The 14,149-nt window shown below is 40.5% G+C and overlaps 1 protein-coding gene across 1 annotated transcript in view; it reads left to right on the forward strand.

Annotated features, from left to right (window-relative positions):
* The window catches only part of ryr2a (ryanodine receptor 2a (cardiac)), a 275,757-nt gene that overhangs the window by 96,769 nt on the left and 164,839 nt on the right, over positions 1-14,149 (forward strand). The window contains 1 exon segment of the mRNA XM_044179528.1: positions 8,422-8,541. Within this exon segment, the coding sequence (XP_044035463.1) occupies positions 8,422-8,541 (120 nt within the window).

A 14,149-nucleotide genomic window follows, 5' to 3' on the forward strand; every position in this document is an offset into this window, starting at 1 on the left:
CCATCTACACCACGGACTTCAGCTACCACATAGAATCCTGCCACCTTCAGAAGTTTTCTGATGACTCTGCTGTGGTGGGATGTATCAGCGGTGGTGATGAGACGGAGTACAGGGCTGTGGTGGGGAACTTTGTTTCATGGTGTGAGCAGAACCATCTGCAGCTCAATGCGACAAAGTCTAAGGAGCATATATAGTTGGGTGGCCTTTATTGGTAAACAAGATCTTAGATTAGTTGAAAACAGTAAAGGTTAGTCTTGATGGTCTTGGACACTTTCCTAATATGTGCTGAAAATTTCAATTGGGAATCCAAGACAACACCAAGATATTTGAACTATTTACTTTCTCTATTTCCTTCCTTCTTCTTTTCCTTTCAGCTGTTCCCTTTCAGGGGTCACCACAGCGAATCATGTGCCTCCATCTAACCCTGTCCTCTGCATCCTCTTCACTCACACCAATTAACTTTATGTCCTCTCTCACTACATCCATAAATCTCCTCTTTGGTCTTCCTCTAGACCTCCTGCCTGGCAGCTCCAACCTCAGCATCCTTCTACCAATATATTCACAGTCTCTCCTCTGAACATGTCCAAACCACCTCAATCTGGCCTCTCTGACTTTATCTCCAAAACATCTAACATGAGCTGTCCCTCTGATGTACTCATTCTTGATCCTGTCCTTCCTCGTCACTCCCAAAGAGAACCTCAATATCTTAAGCTCTGCTACCTCCAGCTCTGCCTCTTGTCTTTTCTTCACTGCCACTGTCTCTAAGCTGTACAACATCGCTGGTCTCACCACCGTCTTGAACACCTATTCTTTCATTCTTGCTGATACTCTTTTATCACACAACACACCTGACACTTTTCTCCACCCTTTCCAACCTGCTTGCACTCGCCTCTTCACCTCTTTTCCACATTCTCCATTGCTCTGAACCATTGACCCTAAGTACTTAAAGTCCTGCACCTTCTTCACCTCTGCTCCCTGTAACCTCACCGTTCCACCTGGGTCCCTCTCATTGACACACATGTATTCTATCTTACTGCGGCTAAGCTTCATTCCTCTGTTTTCCAGAGCAGACCTCCATCTCTCTAGATTTTCCTCCACCTGCTCCCTGCTCTCACTACAAATCACAATGTCATCCGCAAACATCATAGTCCATGGAGATTCCTGTCTAACCTCATCTGTCAGCCTGTCCATCACCAGAGCAAACAAGAAGGGGCTCAGAGCCGATCCTTGATGCAGACCCACCTCCACCTTGAACTCCTCTGTCACACCTACAGCACACCTCACCACGGTCTTACAGCTCTCATACATGTCCTGCACCACTCTAACATACTTCTCTGCCGCTCCAGACTTCCTCATACAATACCACAGCTCCTCTCTCGGCACCCTGTCATACGCTTTCTCTAAATCTACAAAGACACAATGCAACTCCCTATGACCTTCTCTGTACTTCTCCATCAGCATCCTCAAAGCAAATACTGCACCTGTTGTACTCTTTCTAGGCATGAAACCATATTGCTGCTCACAAATGCTCACCTCTGCCCTTAGCTTAGCTTCCACTCCTCTTTCCCACAACTTCATTGTATGGCTCATCAGCTTTATTCCTCTGTAGTTGCCACAGCTCTGCACATCTCCCTTGTTCTTAAAAATTGGCACCAGTACACTTCTCCTCCATTCCTCTGGCATCCTCTCACTCTCCAAGATCTTGTTAAACAAACTAGTCAGAAACTCCACTGCCACCTCTCCTAGACACTTCCATACCTCCACAGGTATGTCATCAGGACCAACTGCCTTTCCACTCTTCATCCTCTTCAACGTCCTCCTCACTTCACTCTTGCTAATCTTTGCTACTTCCTGCTCCACACCAGTCACTTCTTCTACTCTTCGTTCCCCTTCATTTTACTCATTCATCAACTCTTCAAAGTACTCCTTCCATCTTTCCATCACACTCCTGGCACCTGGCAATACATTTCCATCCTTATCTTTAATCACCCTAACCTGCTGCACATCCTTCCCATCTCTATCTCTTTGTCTGGCCAACCTGTACAAATCCACCTCTCCCTCTTTAGTGTCCAACCTACCATACAAGTCCTCATATGCTTTTTGTTTCGCCTTTGCCACCTCTACCTTCACCTTACGCTGCATCTCCCTATACTCCTGTCTACTCTCTTCAGTCCTCTCAGTGTCCCACTTCTTCTTAGCTAACCTCTTTCTCTGTATACACTCCTGCACTTCCTCGTTCCACCTCCAAGTCTCTTTGTCCACTTTCCTCTTTCCAGATGACGCACCGAGTACCCTCCTACCTGTCTCCCTGATCACATTAGCTGTAGTGGTCCAGTCATCTGGGAGCACTTCCTGACCACCCAGAGTCTGTCTCAGCTCCTCCCTGAAAACTACACGACATTCTTCCTTTTTCAACTTCCACCACTTTGTCCTCTGCTCTGCCTTTGTCCTCTTCATCTTCCTCACCACCAGAGTCTTTTTACACACTACCATCCTGTGTTGTCTGGCTACACTCTCCCCTACCACTACTTTACAGTCACTGGTCTCTTTCAGATTACAACGTCTACACAAGATGTAATCCACCTGAGTGCTTCTACCTCTGCTCTTATATGTCACCCTATGTTCCTGCCTCTTCTGGAAGAAAGTGTTCACTACAGCCATTTCCATCCTCTTTGCAAAGTCTACCACCATCTGTCCTTCTGCGTTCCTGTCCTGAAGACCAAACCTGCCCATCACATTCTCATCACCTCTGTTCCCTTCACCTACATGCCCATTGAAATCTGCACCAATCACCACTCTCTCACCTCTGGGGATGCTCTGCATCACTTTATCTAACTCACTCCAGAATTTCTCCTTCTCTTCTAACTCACATCCTACCGCTCACAACATTGAACATCACCCCTTCAATTTCCAGCTTCAGACTCATCAACCTGTCTTATACTCTTTTCACCTCTAGAACATTCCTCACAAACTTCTCTTTCAGGATAACTCCTACTCCGTTTCTCTTCCTATCTGACCCATGGTAGAACAACTTGAACCCTGCTCCTAAGCTTCTAGCCTTGCTACCTTTCCACCTGGTCTCCTGGACACACAGTATGTCCACCTTCCTTCTCTGCATCATGTCAATCAACTCTCTAGCCTTCCCTGTCATAGTCCCAACATTCAAAGTCCCTACTGTCAGTCCTACATTCTTAGCTTTCCTCTTCTCTCTCTGCCTACGAACACACCTTCCTCCTCTCCTTCTTCGTCTTTGACCAACAGTAGTCAAATTTCCACCGGTACCCTGTTGGTCAACAGCACCGGTGGCGGTCGTTGTTAACCCGGGCCCCGACTGATCTGGTATGGAAGTAATTTTCACGATTCGCATTTTTATATTTGGCATGTGTTTTACGTTGGATGCCCTTCCTGACACAACTCTCTGCATTTATCCAGACTTGGAACTGGCAGAAGAAGACACTGGCTCATGCCCCCTTGTGGTTGCATTTTTCTCTATTTCCTTCCGATCAATAGTTACTGTAAAGCCGTCACATATTTTTTGTCTTATTGAAAAACACATTGAAGCAGTTTTTGTAGAGTTAGGAAGTTATTTTGAAGCCACTGGGTGACACCAACCATTTGCCTATTCAGTAACTCTGCAGCCTGTTGTGGAGTTTTTGTCGATACATAAATAATTGCATTGTCAGCATACATTTGGCACCCAACCTCTTTACAGCTGTCTGGCAGTTCATTAATGTATAAGCAAAAGAGCAGTGGTCCCGGGATGGAACCTTGTGGTATGCCCTTTTTGCAATTTTGAAGGGGTGCTGTCATATCATATATTTTGACACATTGCTCTCAGGATTCCAGATTTAAACCAGCTGAGAGCTTGTTTGTAAAAGTTTAGCTTTTAAGTTTATTCAGAAGTATCTCATGATTCACAGTATCAAAAGGCTTTTTTCAGATCTAAAATTACTGCTCCCACTACTTTACCATCTTCTAGTTAATAATTTCTGTAAGAAAATATGTAGCCATTAGTTGAATATCTTGGTCGAAACCCAAATTGTTTGGATGGAGAAGTTGGTTTCTTTCAAGAAAATGAATCAACTGCTCCGCCACTAACTTTCAGTAACTTTCAAGATTGCAGGAAGAATTGAGATCAGTCTATAATTACTAGCCTGGTCAGGTTCTCCAGACTTACAAGGTACAAGGAAATGTATAATTTTACAACACAAGGTTGTATAATGAAATGAAAGTTGGTGGCCGCCATGGTGCCTGCCAGGTCTGGTTGATCTGGCTCAAGGTCCGATGCTCTTTAATGCAAACCCCGGCTTCCTTTTCCGATGACGACGATCATGTATTTCTGTCATAGATAATACGTGTTTCAGCAATAAAGCCGAAAAATGGGGGGAAAAAAAACTGATGAAAAACAAGAATGTAGCTAGCTGAGTTTGAAGAAGCTACAGGCTGCAGCATCTGCATGTGCAGCTGTTGCCATTTTCAATATCTTCTGATCCAGTCGATTTGAATAATTTTGGCTTAGATCTTGGCCTAAAAATACACCAGGCCACAATGAATACGTTGAGCAGGAGAGTGAAGTGCAGCGCACAGGATCTGATCCTGATTGGAACTTTTCACTGTCTGGAGCCACCATCCCATCCATTACAAAGCAGCCAGTCAAGAGCCTCAACAACGACCAAAGATCAAATGTCAAAGATCAACATTCAGGGCAAAGAGCGGCAACATCTGGTTCAGGAGGAAGTGCGGGCAGGCGTGGAGGAGGTATGAGCCAGCAGGATGGAAGGGATGGGACAGCAAGGAGCATGGACTAAATGGGAAAATGCACCATCATGTTCCTCAGAGCTGGAGAGAAGCCCCACCCCCAACATAGAGCAAAGTCTGGTTTCCTCTCCAGCTGAAGTTTCCAGCATATATAACTTCGACACAGCTTCAACCAGACATGATCATCGTTTCAGAGTCCACCAAACAACTGATCATGCTGGAACTCACAGTGCCTTGAGAAAAGTGCATGGAGGAGGCCAGCGAGAGGAAGTGCACCAAGTACCAGGAGCTTGTAGAAGAGTACAGAAGGCAAGACTGGAGAACTCACTGTGAGCCTGTATAGGTGGGCTGTCGAGGATTCGCAGGGCGCTCACTCTGCAAAGCCTTTACGCTACTTGGCATCACCGGGGAGGCAAAGAGGAAGGCCATCAGATCTGCTACTGAAGCTGCAGAGAAAGCCACTAGGTGGCTGTGGATCAATAGGACAGATCTGTAGGCAAATGCTGCTGGGATGCAAGCTGGGATTTGATCAACCCTGGCTGGGTTGCCTGGGTGAGGGTGCCTGGTGTTGAAAGACCCAAAAACCAGAGGACCTCAGGTTCCATCACTGATGATGCATTCCAGCGCATCTGCAGAATGTATCTTTCATCTAACAGCAAAACATTTTCAGCAGTAGTCAATACTATGGTGGCCGACAAGGACAAACGCACTGCAGCTTAAGAAAACACATGCAAATAGACAAAACACAAGCAAATTAAGAAAACATATTCATTAATTTGACAACACATGCGCAGCATTTAGACATGCTGCAAATCTTTGTGCATGCGCAGTCTGATTTACAGCGTGCACTGACCTCGCGGGAGCATGAAACTGAAAATTACAGTCAATTTGAAGGAATTTGAAAAAAAAACAAATTTACTGTTAGTCAGAGATAATAACTAGGTTCATCAGTGGTGACAGATGAACTGTCTAATGTGTGTATTTCTGGTCTAATAATGCCTATGATTATCATGCAGGCTACATGCCGTCTGTCAACACTGGTGGTAGAATAGTAAAGGTTAATATATGTCATAAACACTAAATCTCCACACAAATCATTAAAATTACTGATAGAATTCCACTTTTTTGCTCTGCAAGGTCTTGCGAGGTAGGTTACATGCAGCATTCACTTTCAGCACAGAGTAGAGAAGTAGCGGAAGTCTTTATAGTGTCCTCTGGAAACATTTCCGTTGTTGTTTTGCTGATTTGCAGCACATTTCTGTATGGTTGTGTTGTGTGTATTTGCAGCATGTTTTCTAAATGCTGTGCATGATGCCAGCATTTAGATACAGCTGATGCTGAAAAATTAGTGCATGCATTTGTTACTTCTAGGCTGGACTACTGCAATTCCTTATTATCCGGCTGCCCGAATAAGTCCCTTAAGACTCTCCAGTTGGTCCAGAATGCTGTGGCACATGCACTGACAAAAACTAGGAAAAGAGATCATATCTCTTCAATATTAGCTTCTCTGCACTGGCTCTCTGTAAAATCCAGAATAGAATTTAAAATCCTTCTCCTCACCTACAAAGCTCTTAATGGTCTGGCACCATCGTATCTTAAAGATCTCATAATACCATATTATCCGACTAGAACACTGCGCTCCCAGGATGCAGGGTTACTTGTGGTTCCTAGAGTTTCCAAAAGTAGAATGGGAGCCAGAGCCTTCAGTTATCAAGCTCCTCTCCCGTGGAATCAGATCCCAGTTTGGGTTCGGGAGGCAGACACCATCTCCACATTTAAGAGTAGGCTCAAGACTTTCCTCTTTGATAAAGCTTATAGTTAGGGCTGACTTGGGTGAGCCCTGAACCATCTCTTAGTTATGCTGCTATAGGCCTAGACTGCCGGGAGACTTCCCATGATGTGCCTCTTTCCTCTCTCCTTCTCTCCCTCTCCATCTGTATGCAGTTTTATCCCATTACTGCATGTTACTATATCAACATCTTCTCTCTCCTGTAGTTCTGTGCTTTCTTGTTTCTCTCCTCTGTCCTTCTGTCGCTTACAGCAGTTATTTCTGCCTCCGGAACTGCAGAGACTGAGATCTGTGGTTGTGGCCACCTGCTGCCCCCATGTTCCTGCTCGACAACTGCTACTACAGTTGTTGTTATTGGCTCTGTTACTAATACCGACATTATTTTTCCTATAGATGTCATTCCTATTATTATTAATTTATTAATATTAACACTACAATTACTATTTTATTTTAAAAAAAACTCTGCGTGGTCTTTGCATTGTGCCTCCCTCTCCTCTTTCTCTCTCTCTCGCTCTCAAACCCTAACACGGCAGCGGCGGATGGCCACCCACCATTGAGTCTGGTTCTGTCCAAAGTTTCTGCCCTCTTTAAGGAAGTTTTTCCTTGCCGCTGTCGCCAAATGCTTGCTCATGGTGTGATTTGTTGGGTCTCTGTAAATAATATTATAAAGAGTACGGTCTAGACCTGCTCTATAGGAAAAGTGCAATGAGATAACTTCTGTTATATATTGGCGCTATATTAATAAAATTGAATTGAATTGCATGTTTTAATGAAGATGTTTTCTTAATTTGCTTGTTTTGTCTATTTGCATGTGTTTTCTTAAGTTGTAGTGTGTTTGCCCTCACCGACCCAGCAGAGCTCTACGATCTGCTGGGCAACATCTGCTGGAGGTCCCCCAGTCCAGGTGCAAACAGTGGGGCGGCCGTTCTTTTGCAGTGGCCGGTCCGAAACTCTGGAATTCTCTGCCCATTGACTTAGGTTCCATCACTGACCTGCCTTTGTTCAAAGCCAAACTTAAAACCCACTTATTTAGAATAGCTTTTAACACTTAGTGGCCCTGTGACACTTTATCTTAATGTTGTAATGTGCTCTGCTGACCTATTTGTACTTTTATTATTATTTGTTGTTATCATTATTATTTTTTTAAATCTTGTTTTTAATGTTGTACAGCACTTTGGTTCAGTTTCGGTTGTTGGAAGGTGCTATAGAAATAAAGTTTGATTGATTGATTGATTGCCCTTGTCGGCCACTGTACAATACACTGCTAGAAAAATTATTAAACATATACACACATATGACACACTAATACAGACATGATATGTATATGGGTTTATGTCTTTTTGTCTATTTGTTGTATTATTGACTGTGTATGTTAATAAATTTAGTAAATGTTGTATATCAGCCAACACCTTTTTGTTCTTTGCTCTAATCCCTTTGATTCATTATTTTGTGGCTGGGAACTATTCTGTTTTCAGTCTTTATTATTATTTTACTTACATTGAGCTACATTGCCCATGCAGAAATTTTGTTAATTTGCACACATCTCTCCAGTATTTTCACAATACATTCACACAAATTATGAAATCCATAAACATATTTGTGTACTGATGATCAAATTATGTATGTATTTGGACTCTTTACAGTGATAAGATGTTGTGCCTCAGCCCATATGGCTAAACTGTGTATGGCTGGGTGTGAAAGTGTATGTTTGTAATTATCTGGTCTCTAGGAAGATTGCTTTGCAGTTCTCAGTCACCGCCTACAATGAGCAACAGAAAATCTCTGTTAGTGATTCTGGGTCAATGAATGTCTTGATTTGTAACTATATCTTTGTGTGTATGTGTGTGTGTATGTGTTTGTGTGTGTGTGTGTAGGATGATGAGGTGGTCCTACAGTGCTCAGCCACAATCCATAAGGAGCAACAGAAACTCTGTCTGGCTGCTGAAGGCTTCGGAAACAGACTCTGCTTCCTTGAATCCATCTCCAACTCCAAGGTACTGATACAAGCTCCTTTATGCCACATGAACAACAGAATCGTTTTTGGTTAAAACAACTTATCATTAAAATCAGTTAAGCATATATACAAGTTAAATATTAAACACTGAATATACTTTACCTATAACACACAAAAAAGCATGTTACAGTTCCCCTGTAATGCTATCAAAGCGTTTATCATCTGAGATGTAACTTAAACAGTATACTGGATACCTCAGTATGTTGATACAAATAAAATACTAAAAACTGCATGTACCTATAACATAAAGAATTAAAAATATTTGATTTTTCCCTCAAGGGGATATTTGGCGAAACAAGAGTTTGCAAATACAAAAACAGTTCATTCACATACATAAAAACAGAAAAATACAAATATGATGATGTAAGAAAATAGTTGAAATACACAAGAGTTAATCACAATGGCCAATCTGCAGATGGCCAACAATTTCCAAAACACCACAAAGACATGTCAAATAGTATTAGTATATAGTATAAATAGATATTATGAATGGATGGTGACGTGCTGACGTGCTGTGGTAAGCGTATTGTCTCATTTCCGGTTGCCGGTCCTTGTGTGTTACTGGTGGCGTATTTTTGCTGCTGTTGCTCATCCCAGTTAATTTTGTTAGATTCTTCATTACAGCATTATCTGCTATATATTTAAGCATACACTAGTTCAGCTCAAGCACTCATAGCTCTCTCCTTCTTTTAGCGACGTTTTGCTAGCAACCATTCCTTAGCTTAGCAGCTAGCGATGGCTTCTCTCACTCCCCCTTCTGCCCTCTCTTGCTTGGTGTGTCAAATGTTTAGCTATTCCTCTGCCTCCTTTAGTGATAATGGTACATGTAGTTTTTTGTAGTGTTGGAGGCGAGGCTTAGTGAATTGGAAACGCGGTTCTGTGCCATGGGAACTCAATTGTTAGCTGCTGTAGCTGCCCCCAGTAGCCGGTGCGGACCGACCAGAGGTAGCTGCTGTTAGCCATCCCCCGGCAGCTCCTGGGCAGCCCAGGAATCCAGGGAGGCTGAGGCTGATGTTAAACTCTGACAAAACTGGAGTTATTGTACTTGGCCACAAACACTTCAGAGACACGTTATCTAAAGATATAGTTGCTCTAGATGGCATTGACCTGGCCTCCAGTACCACCGTAAGGAGTTATCTTTATCAGGATTTGTCCTTTAACTCCCACATGAAACAAACTTCAAGGACTGCCTTTTTTCACCTAACATTGCAAAAAATAGGCACATCCTGTCTCAAAATTATGCAGAAAAACTAGTGCATGCATTTGTTACTTCTAGGCTGGATTATTGCAATTCCTTATTATCAGGCTGCTTGAAGAAGTCCCTTAAGCCTCTCCAGTTGATCCAGAATGCTGCGACACATGTACTGACAAGAACTAGGAAAAGAGATCATATTTCTCCCATATTACCTTCTCTGCACTGGCTCACTGTAAAATCCAGAATAGAATTTAAAATCCTTCTCCTCACCTACAAAGCTCATCATGTTCCTGCTCAACACCCACTACTACATTTATTATTATTAGTCTTATTATTATTATTATCATTATTATTATTATTACTATTATATACTCTATTTTTCCTCCTGCTCTCTCTCTCTGATTCTCTACTTCTTTCTCAACCCAACCGGCAGCGGCAGATTGCTGCCCACCCTGAGTCTGGTTCTGCTCGAGGTTTCTGCGTCTTAAAAGGATGTTTTTCCTTGCCACTTTTGCCAAGTGCTTGTTCTTGGTGGCAATTGTTGGGTCTCTGTAAATAATATTATAAAGAGTACGGTCTATACCTGCTCTATAAGAAAAGTACAATGAGATAACTTCTGTTATAAATTGGCGCTATATAAATAAAATTGAATTGAAAAATAGTGCAAAAGTGCAAGTGCATTTATCAATCTATAAACAAGGTAAACTGATCGTTTCTTGTACTGCCACTGTTCTCAAGTCTAATGGCTTCTGGAAGAAAACCAAACCAACCACCTTCTGTTTGTTTTACATACAGGCAATCTAAAACACATTCCTGATGGCATCAGCTTAAACTAGTCATAGAGGACATGTATAGAAGCATATAGAGGATTATATTCAAATGATAATGTTAACTTGGAAATTAAAATGTAATTCCACAATAGCATTATAATTTTCCACATATGTATATGTTATTTGAGTAAAAATGAAAATGAAAATGCAATAATCCAATTTGAATTTCCACATACTCGTATGAGCATCTATGACCATATTAAAATGAAAATGGAAAAGCTGTTTGACATTTAATTTTCAAAGTTGTAACATGCTGTACAGTGGACCATATTCAAATGTTGAAATTTCAAATGTTCAAATTTGAAAATGAAAATGCAATATAAACAGTGTAACGTGATTTTCCATTTATGCAAGAAGTATTTAAGTCAAAATGAAAATGCAATTTTCTAACTATTTGAAAATGAAAATGCCATTTGACATTTCATTTTCAAAGACTTAACCTGCTTAACAGTGGACAATATTCAAATGCAATAAGCAAAACAGCACCCCTAGTCTATTGCATTTACATTGTCACCATGCTCTTTTGGGGTCAACATGAAAATGAAAATGCAATCTGTCAGTGTTCTCATCAAGGTGGGTATTCAGTTAGGAAGTCAGTTGCTTGAACATCTGCTTTGCTCATGTGCATAGTCCGCTTGTGGCAGAAAGGCGAGAAGGCGTCTCACTGACTTTTTTACTGTACAAAAACACAACTTTATAACTGCATTCACTGATTTTGGTTAAAGTAGCGATAGGGTGCACTGAATTTGATGAATTTACTGTTTGTCAGACCAGAAATTAGACAAGAATTAGGTTTGGAAAAGGATAGACACTGCAACGTTTCTGGGGGCTGAGCCCCCCAGATTACTGTACAAAAACACAACCATATAACTATAATCGGGCAACTGTGGCTTAGTGGTAGAGTGGGTTGTCCACCAATTGGAAGGTCGGCGGTCCAATCACAGCTTCCCCCAGCCCACATGTCGAAGTGTCCTTGGGCAAGACACTAAACCCCAAATTGCTCCCGAGGGCTGTGCCTTCAGAGTGTGAATGTGTGTGAATTTTAGTTACTTTGATGAGCAGTTCTTCCATCTGTGTGTGAATGGGGTGAATGTGATATGTAGTTGCAGCGCTCAGAGTAGTCAGAAAGACTAGAAAGGCGCTATATAAGTACAGTCCATTTACCATTCACTGATTTTGGTGAAAGTGGATGATAATGATGATTATGAGCGTCCTGAGTCTGGTTCTGCTCGAGGTTTCTGCCTCTCACAAGGAAGTTTTTCCCTGTCACTGTCGCCAAGTGCTTGCTCATGGTATGACTTGTTGGGTCTCTGTAAATAATATTATAAAGAGTACAGTCTAGACCTGCTCTGTAGGAAAACACTGCACTATATAAATAAATAAAAATAAATGATACCTTATTGTCAGATTAGAAATTTTTCTTGCATCACAGCAGCTCCATTTGCAATATCACAGAGATCATATTTTATGGAAATATTTTCTGGTTTTCCCTCTGATGTCCTCCGGCTGCTCTGCCTCAACTCTGGTTGATTTGAGTTGATATTGCATTTTAATTTTCAAATTTTAATTGACATTTGAATATTGTCCAGTGTACAGCGGGGTACGACTTTGAAAATTAAATGTCAAACAGCTTTTCCATTTTCATTTTAATATGGTTATAGAACGCCCATACGAGCATGTGGAAATTAAAATTCTAATTGAATTATTGCATTTTCATTTTTACTCAAATAACATATACATATGTGGAAAATTATAATGGTATTGTGAAATTACATTTTCATTTCCAAGTTTACATTAATCATTTGAATATAGTCCCCTATATGCTTCCATAGACATGTAGGTTCATTTATAAACTTATGTCTTTTTGAGGATGTGTTCATTATTAAGCTGTATAAGAGATATTTGTTTTTTGCCACTCATTTTAGAGTTTAGGTTAACAACACCTTGCAATCTTTTCATGTCCTTTTGACAAAGGACAACCAGTAAATAAATGAAAATGTTAAAATACTTTCAATAAAGTAGGAATAAAACATTGTCAGTATTCTCAGTTTAGTTTTATGTAGATATTGATAGAGTTCCATATAGAATTCATGGAAAATCTGGTTTATGTCATTTGCGTCATGAATGTAATTTCCATATGGCCCTTTGATTACTGGTTTCATTGTTTTTTCTTTGTTTCTCTTAAGTTAATTGCTTCTTGTCTTCTTGTGTGGAGAATGTGAGATAATATGTCCTCTGAGAACTGCTTTAGCTGCCTGCCGAAGTAGAGATGGCGATGTTTATGGAGAGTCCCCTCCTACTTGGAGTGGTTGGATCTGTTTCATGCACTAGGTCGAAGCTGACTGGTCCATGGTCTGAAATAATAACTGGATGAATTTAAAAGTTGTCGATTTGTGATATAACAGAATTACTGAATAGGAACTAGTCTATTCTGGCCAGCAATCACTAAGACCTAAATTGCTCATATATTATTTTTAGTGTCAGACGAGTGCAAGGTTATATAATTATTTCTAGTGTTTGATCGATCTAGATTTGGGTTGAGGATTGTATTGAAGTCTCTACCTACTATGATTATTAAGTCAGAAAATTCCATAAGGTATGAGAATACAGTGTGAAAGAATTCTGGATTATCATTATTGGGCCTATAAATGTTGGCTACTGCTATTTTCAAGTTTTCACATTTCACAAGTCCATTAATAAAATCAAAGCAACCATATAGGTCTACAATCGTATTTCTGTTTTCGTATGGAACATTTCTATTTATTAGTATAGAAACACCTCTTTTGTTAGTATTATATGATGCAGAAAATATGTGGTTTATCCATTTCATTCTGAGTTTTAGATGTTCCAATGTTGTGAGATGTATTTCTTGTAGAAAGCAAACGCTGGGGTTCATTTGAGTAAAATGATTAAGGACTTTGGTACGCTTTGCCATAAGTAGGTTATAATTACTGTTATCTGCTGATGCCAGATGTGAGTGGCAGAGATTTCCTTATGTCTGATGATTATAGATGTTTACCATTTCAGAAACCTGTGTATGATCACAGGAAGACATTTTTGGTTATGTCAAAATCTTGAAATTGTTATTAAGTTATCTTAAGAAAACAAAACAAAAGTAGTTATTATTATTATTATTATTATTCAAATATCATTATTCAATATCATTATCATTATTCAAAACTAGTCTGTACCAATCAGAACCATCCAAGATTTTAATTCAAGACAGCTGATCACTGTTCTAATCCTGCACTAACTGGTAAAAAAAAATTCTGTATTTAGAATTATATTAAGTTTTTTGTAGTGACTGAGTATGGTAGGGTGGAGAAGTAGTAGTAGGGTGGTTAGGAACTGCTATTACACTTTTTCTAACCAAACATACACAAATCCAGTAACAAAGTATTTCTACTTCATTGATCTTACACCACTCCTAATGGTCAGCAATCCTGCAGAGTGTTGCTACAAAATAATTGACTGTCCTGTATAAAAGTGAACATGTAACATGTAAGTAAAACATGTCAAAGTGAGCATCAGTAAATCATCTAAGGTGTCTTCCTGTTGTTTCA

Source organism: Siniperca chuatsi, linkage group LG20, assembly GCF_020085105.1.
Source record: "Siniperca chuatsi isolate FFG_IHB_CAS linkage group LG20, ASM2008510v1, whole genome shotgun sequence".
NCBI classification, from domain to species: Eukaryota; Metazoa; Chordata; class Actinopteri; order Centrarchiformes; family Sinipercidae; genus Siniperca; species Siniperca chuatsi.